The following is an 8041-nucleotide window of genomic DNA, read 5'->3' on the forward strand; positions in this document are numbered from 1 at the left end:
CTTTTGAAAAACTTTTCAGCAAAAAAGTTGCGGCTTTAATTTTGAGAAAAGTAACAGCCTTTTTAAAAATAATACACAAGTAGTGGACTATTTTTGAAATTTTAAAAAAATGCTATAAATACCCCTCGGAACCTCATTTTCCTCATTTCTTCACTCGACACTCTCTCTCCTCTCGAGAGAACCCTTTGCTAGGGTTCTGCCCGCCGCACCTCCCTGTCTCCGTTTGACTGATAATCTCAGGTGCGCCTCCAGCCGACCAACTCATTCAGGTGCTACCTCCGGCCGACCAACTCATTTAGGCGCTGCCTCCGGCCAACCCACACCATCAGGCGTCCTCTGGCCGACCCACGCTCTCAGGCGTTCTCGGTCAACAGGAAAGGTCAAAGAGGAAAAGAAAAACGACCTGCCGTTCCCTTTTCTTGTTGACAGCGTCTGTAGCTGACAGCGTCGATCGGTTGGTGGAGAGGAACCCTCGCGTTGGTGCTCATGGGAAGAGGACGATCTCTCCCTCCCCGCGTGGGCAACAGTTTGCCCCTTTGATCTTGCTCTGTCATGGCGACAGAGGGAACCAAAGAGTCAGTTTAAAGGATATTTGTCACAGGCTTTAAAAAAACGCAGAGGACAACACGAAGGTAATCCCATCTGTTTTCTTATTTTCGTTCTCAAGGCTTATACCACAGGCTTTAAAAAAAAACGCAGAGGACAACACGAAAGGTAATCCTATCTGTTTCTTATTTTCGTTCTCAGGGCTTTTCCCCCAAAAAAAAATTTCTCCTGTGCGAGTTCCTAGCCAGACCCTTGTTGAGAGTCAAAACAGTTTTGATAAAAAACTTAACGTTGTACATGCTTAAGCCAGAGATGGTTTCTTACTCTGTCCCCTTGGGACACAGGGGTACAAGAAAACAGCCATAGAGCAGAGCGTAACATAACTCTATGTAAACTTTCTAACTTGAGCATGCTTCATGAATGTCTAACTTGATCAATATTATCATCTAGTATGCTTCCTACTTATTAGCCATGATCAAAAGAATGATAGGCAGATGATATTCATGCCTGCGTAGGAAGTGTCTTTGTATGCTTCACAGGTACCAACAAAGCCCGAACGTACTTACTAGATTTTGAAGTCGAAGAGCTGTTTTGCTGTCATGCTTCAAATCAATATAGCCTAGCATGCATTTATTTTCAGAAGCTAGTGCTTAAAACAACATGATACACAGGCGACTAGCATGCTCACGCAGTTAATATGATCTTCACAGGCACCACAAAGATCAAGATCGAATTTCACTTACTGGAATTCGATAAGAATGGCTCTAATACCAATGTTGAATCTTAAGCAGCGGAACGGCGTCTGTGAAGTAGGTCCACCACCAACAGCGTGTCAAATGCAAGACCTGTGAGCAAGAGAGGAAGACAGAAACAAGAGAAAAATTGATTTTGGGGGTTTGCTTCTGAGAGACGCAGTTGATTTCTCAACATTTTTTTTGTTAGATGAATAGAGGCTGGGCTTTATAGACCGCCTCTCAGGATTTCCCCAAATCTCAGCTACGGTTATGGCATGAAGACTTATGGTTAGAATTAAAATGGAAACTTTAATATTTGATTTATTTCCTGATTTAATTCCATAACTAGAGGATCTCCTTTGCAGTTATAGAGGGAAAGGGATCAGGCTCAAGGACACTACCCAACAATGCAAGCAAAGAAGTTGCAGGCAGATTGCGTCATGAACTTGAAAAGTTGCGAGTGAAGGGGTTAATGCTGCATTAGGTTTCACTTTGCACTTGACATTGCTGCACATTATTAATCACTTAAAGAATATTAATAATGGCTGGGAGGAGACCTTCACTTGGTTGTGCTCCATCCTCCGGTGATGGACGACTTCATTAGCATATGAAGACGCTGTTGTGACAGGAGACGTGACACTGACTTGGTGGTGCCCCGTCGACCCCGATGATGGATGGACGAGTTTGTTAGCAAACAATATATTTCGCTGTCAAGGAAGAACTCTCTTTTAACAGGGAGAGGAATTGTCGTCGACCTGGTGGTGCTGATCTTGTGCGCAAGAAAATGTTTTCTTTTCTTCTTTTTAAAGAAAATATCACACACACACGCACAGGCACCCAATGATAAAGCGCTGATACCAATGGCTATGTAGGCTTGCGCCTAATGTTTTCATGCTTTTGGCATGGTGACTCATGTCGTTGTAAGGAGACCCTCTTGAGCGCACACACACAAAGCCGGTGGCTAGCGATTATCTACGTAAAGTTCAGGTTGGGTCATGGTTCCATTTTCAATTTACCAAACTCTACATCACTTTTTCTGAATCAAATTGGTAAGCTTAGAATTAACAATAGACTGAATCGAATCGAAATCTAAATCATTTGCACATGAAATGTTTAGAATACAGGTCTTCAATCTAAAATTTAAAAATAAAACACAAAAAAAAATGACCGCTGAATTAGATATTCATAATAATACCTTAGGATAGTCAAATGATAAGTTGGAAATAATATAGTATTTTTGTATAATAGATTAATGAAAAAGAGAAAACATTATGAAGTTTGCTGCCTAACCTTTTAGCGTCCACATATAGAAAATCTCTCTATCTCTAGACTTCAACTGTTTGCTTAGCCCTGCTGACTCATCTTTCCCTGTCACTTCTGGCCCGTCTATATGTGCTTTTCGATCATTCGTTGATGAGTTCGGTCTTTTTGACGTACCTTCGACTAACGGTACGTTTACTTGGTCTAATAATAGGAACCCTCCGATCCTTCGTAGGTTGGACCGTATCTTCCTCTCGCCTGAGTTGTTCTTTGTTTTTCCTTCATCCTCCTTGGTTTTTGGTTTGAGGCACTTGTCTGATCATGCTATGCTGCTCCTTTCCCTTCTTCGGGGTAGGGCTGGTATCGGGCACACCAGGTTTCGTTTTGAGATTTGGTGGCTCTGTGATGAATCATTTGTAGGTACCGTCCCTAATTGGTGGACTCGTGCAGCCAATGGTAGGTGGGCTACTTTCAGGCTCTTGCGGAAGTTGCACTCCATCAGAAGGGAGACACTCGTCTGGAAGCTCATTTTCTGGAGCAGCAAATTTTTGAAAGTGACCGATTGGGATGAGGAGATCATGTCCCTTCAGGCCTCTGATAATATTTCTGCGGATCAGTCTTCCCATCTCCTTTGTCTGCAGTGTCTTGCCCAGGAATGGCGGATTATGGAGTCTATCCATTGGCAGCAACGCTCTAGGCTGGGTTGGCTCGCGCATGGGGACCAAAACTCTACATTCTTCCACTTGACCGCCTCTCAGAGGTGCCGTCAGACGTTGCTCCAGTCCATGGGTATCGGGGGCAGAGTTTTTCTTGGTGATGACATCCTCCCGGTCCTGAGCGCTCATTTTCAGGATTTCTACTCTAAACCCCTTCGCTTCTATGCCATGCTGTCGGATTTTCACCTCTCCTCTCTCTCTGTCTCTTATGCGATCGCTCTTGAGTGGCCCTTCCAACACCAAGAGATCAAGAACGCGGTCTGCGCCCTTGGCTCTGGTAAGGCGCCCAGCATTGATGGTTTCCCAGTCGATTTTTTTCGTACTTTTTGAAAGGTTTGCAGCGCAGATGTGTTTGTGTTTTGTGATGAGTTCGCCTCCAATTCTGTTTTCCTAAAAGAATTCAATCAAGACACCTGCGTCCTGGTGCCTAAGCGCCCTAACCCTACGGACGTCACCCAGTTTCGCCCGATCTCCATCCTAGGCACGCCTTACAAGATTATTGCTAAGTTGCTCTCTTTGTGGCTTGCGCCTGTCATGTCATCAGTCATTAACCCCTTTCAGGTTGCTTTCATCAAGGGTCGGCGTCTGCGGGAGGCGGTTGTCCTAGCCAATGAGGTTGTTCACTCCCTTTACTGTCTACGAGTACTTTCATTCATCCTTAAGTTGGACATCTCTAAGGCTTTTGACTCAGTTAGTTGGGAGTTCCAGGTTAGTTGGGAGTTCCTTTCTGACCTCCTCACCTGTCTTGCGTTTGGTCCTTCATTTAGGCAGTGGATCATGTCGCTTGTCATTGGGGCCCAGCTTGCGGTCTCCTTCAATGGGAAGTGTGGCGATTTCTTCAATCTCGAGCATGGCTTCCGTCAAGGTTGCCCGTTATCGCCCTTGCTTTTCTGCGCTTTTCCATCACGCAACGGTCATTGACTTCCTCACACCCCATTCGCTCCCCCACTTACCGTCCTTCTCCACCCTTCAATACGCTGATGATTTTCTTCTGTTCGGCAGTGCTTCCCGCCAGCAGATTGTGAGAACGTGGTTCATCCTTCGGGTCTTTGAGCTCATCTCGGGTCTTTCTATCAATTTTGCCAAGTGTCACCTCTCTCTCATTCACGCGGATCTGGCCACGATACTTCTCACGGAAGCTTGTTTTGGGTGTAAGGCTACTAGCCTGCCCATGGACTATTTGGGGCTTCAGATTACGTTGTCGCCTCATGCTCCCTCTTTTTGGGATGAGGTGGAGTAGAAGCTTACGGATCGCCTTCAATGTTGGCAGGGAAAGCTGCTTTCTCTTCCAGATCGGATTACTCTGGCTAAGCACTGCCTTGCGTCGGTTCCTCTCCATGCTTTGTCTGTCTTTCAGCCTTCTGTGGCTGTTTTGCGTAGGTTTGATAAGCTTATTCATAAGTTTGTTTGGGATGGTGATCGACCTTCAGATCGCCTCACGCATTGAGATGTGGTTGCTTTTCCGCGTTTTCTTGGGGTGCTGGCGTTACCAACCTTAGTCGGGCTTGCGAGTCTTCCCTTTGTTCTTGGTGGTGGCGGTTAGCAACATAACATTCTTCCATCACCCAATTCATTAGTTCAAAATTCGACCTGCCTTCCCCTAGCGTTTGGCATAGTTCTATCTCTCACACATCTCCCTCTCACTTTTGGTCTGACATGTTTTCTGTCCTTCCTCTTTTCTTCCACCTTGCTGACCTCTCATCGTCCACGTCCCCATCCTGACCCCTTTCACCTACCCGTGAGTTCACTTTTTCTTCTTGCTACCTGGCCTCCTTTGGTCCTTCTGTCGCGTCACTCCCCTCCCGGTCTCTTTGGTCTCCTGGCCCATCTTCTCGTGCCATTGTTTTTGTCTGGATTCTTCTGACTGGCCATATCAACACTTTTGATCACCTACAACGCCTTAATATCAGTTTGGTTAACCAGTGTTTCCTATGTCTTGTTGCTATTGAGTCTCGGGTCCATCTTTTTACTTCTTGTCATTTTTTTTCTACTGTCATTACTTCTACTTGGTCTTCCCTTGTTAGTAATCTTCCAAACCCACCATCCATATTCGTCTTCTCTTTCTCTTTTGTTCTTACCCAACATGACTGTTTTCTGGGGTCATGTCTGGAGGCCGTGGCTCATTTCAGCTTAATGGCGCATTTCGGTGGAGCACAACAACAGGGTCTTTAGGGGCACCTTCTCTTTACCAGATTTTGTGGCTCGTCTTGTGCAAGGAGATATCCAGTTCGCCATTCGGTTAAAGCGCTGCCGCCTGACGGCGGTTGAGTGACTGTGCTGCTTCGTCTTTCCTCTTTTCTTCTATTTTTCTGCGCATTATATTGTATATTTATTTTTCTTGTAGTATGTTTTTTTTTTGCGAATTGTTTTTGTGTCCTTAAATTTTGTTATATATTATCATTTTATCGATTATCTCTTTCTTTCTTTCTATCTCTCTGGAATTGCCTTCTATAGAACTTAACTTGGTTTCGAAAGAGACTTTAACTTGGTTGTGGTCTGTCCTCCGGCGATGGACGACTTAATTAGCATATTAAGACGCTGTTGTGACAGGGAGACGTGACATTGACATGGCGGTGCCCCGTCGACCACAGACGATCTTTTTCGCTGTCGAGTGACACAACTGATTGTCGTCGACCGGGTTGTGCTCCGCCGTGTACGTTCCGTGGTCGACGAATTCAAGTGCGCCCTGAGAATACTTGAATTGTATTCTCTTTTTTACAAAAATTTGGGAAGTGTCGTCAGATAGCACAGAATTTGAGGCATTTTGGACATGGTTTTGCTGATCTTGTACGCAAGAACATGTGTTTTTTAAGGAAAAAACAAACACACACACAGGTGCCCATGGCCATGTACGTTTCGCCTAACATTCCTATGCTTTTGCAATGATGACTCATTTTATTATAAAGGGATTCTCTTGAACCATGTGTATTATACCTTAGTTGTTGCAGCTTTTTATATATATATATATATATATATATATATATTTTGGGTCGCGAATGTCTAAGTCATCATTTACTCATTTTATATATGTAATATGAAAATTCCTCAAAAAAAGAATGGAGGAACTTAGGATGAATTGAGATGGTATAATGACCTTGAATATATCAACCATTTTTTAAAGGGACAAAAGAAAACCGGCAGCACGCTAGGCATGGGCAAGGAGGTTGTTTTGCCTCCATAAGGTGTTTCATGCCTCCCTGTCCCCTTTAGGTGGGTCCCGCATAAAAAAGAAAATTTATATTTATATTTTTAAAATATACTTTTGAAGTGCTAAATGGTCTTTTGATTAAAATGGGTTGGACTTTATTTTGGGCAACTCTAGGCTCATTATAAAATTTTTGATGCGAGATTGAGTTGAAAAGCAAGGGAGAGGCTCTCGCACACACGAGGCCCAAAATAGTGTTAGAAATTGTTATTTTGGCCTCAATTTTGGATTTTGAATTGAAATTTTGATTGGAATCTAAGTTGAAACTAAGATCGGCTGTCTGGATCTATTTGCCTAATTTGGACTTGATTTTGCTTTTTGGGTTCAGTTATGGACTTTGGCTTTGTATTTCAATTAGGGTGTAGTCTTTGGACCTAGAGCTTAGATTTGGATTCAGATCTCAGTCTGAGGTTGGATTTTGTATCTAAACCTTGAATTTGGATTCAGATATGGAACGAAGCATCCGTTTTGGACTTACAACCGAGATTTGGACTTGGTTGGGAATCTAGAGGTTTGCTTTGGATTTAGGATCGATATTTGGATTTGGATATGGATCTAAAAATCTGTTTTAGATCTAAAGTCAAGATTTAGATTTGGATATGGATATAAGCATATATTTTGGGCCTAGAACAGAGATTTGGATTTAGATATGGATCTAGAGGTTGGTTTTTGGATTGAGCCTGAGCCAAACGTCTGAAATTTTATCCGAATATGCTACCCGTGTGAAACCGATTATAATTACTGAAATCTGTCCGAATATATCGGATATAGTCTTCTATGAAAAATTTGAGGTGATAGCATCAATTAGTTAGTTTTGCAATGAGTGGAAATGAGGATCAAGGAGGAATAATGGGGAAAAGTTTGGCTGAAGGTAAGCATAGATGGGATGCTAAGGTCATGTTTTGTTATTTGAGTAAGTATCAGATGTTGAAAGATGTTAAAGTGTGCCTAATATGTGAAGGAGGAGATTGCTTATCAACAACAGTAATCCTGTATGAATTGTATATACTGTTTTTAAGAGGTTGGGTGAGATTCACATGCAACGGATTCACATAAAGACCTGAAATGCATGGGTCAACTGAACTCACATATAACAGATATAACACACCTAGTTAATCAGCAACAGCAGATGACATGCGCAACGGGTACAACAGGGTTCATGCTATGAAAATATTTATATAGTAGCAAATATTATTTATAAAGCAAGGATGCTTTTTCTGTTTTTCATGGGGATGCGGCTTGTCCTTTATGCTTGAAGAAGCTATAAAGCTGTCTCAAGGAGCATAGCGTAGGTAGTTGAGTTAGGGGCATGTACTAAGGCAGGTCTCTAGTTCGATTCCCGTGGGCGTTATGTTCTTGTGTCTTAAAGCGGTAGGGCGCGGCATCTAAGCTGAAGGGTGCACCGTTGTTATCATTGACACCGACGCAGTTCAGGACCTCGGAGGCAGGGGGAATGGCGAGCCTTCGGGCCTTTTTCAAGCGGTGGAATTAATACGGTAGCTTATTATTTGCCATCAAATAACAAGGAACGTATTGAGGCCACTTCAGGAATGAAATAAATTAAATACTTTATTCTCGAT

The 8041-nt window shown here is 43.2% G+C and overlaps 1 protein-coding gene across 1 annotated transcript; it reads left to right on the plus strand.

Moving 5' to 3' along the window:
- Positions 1-1304: 1304 nt before the first annotated feature.
- LOC116254405 (uncharacterized) lies at positions 1305-4703 on the plus strand. Its single transcript, XM_031629784.1, has 4 exons — positions 1305-1393; positions 2755-3533; positions 3654-3964; positions 4527-4703. Exons 1-4 carry the CDS (start codon positions 1305-1307, stop codon positions 4701-4703), a joined length of 1356 nt encoding a protein of 451 aa, XP_031485644.1.
- The last annotated feature ends 3338 nt before the right edge of the window (positions 4704-8041 follow it).

The sequence above is a fragment of the Nymphaea colorata genome, chromosome 5 (assembly GCF_008831285.2).
Source record: "Nymphaea colorata isolate Beijing-Zhang1983 chromosome 5, ASM883128v2, whole genome shotgun sequence".
NCBI lineage: Eukaryota > Viridiplantae > Streptophyta > Magnoliopsida > Nymphaeales > Nymphaeaceae > Nymphaea > Nymphaea colorata.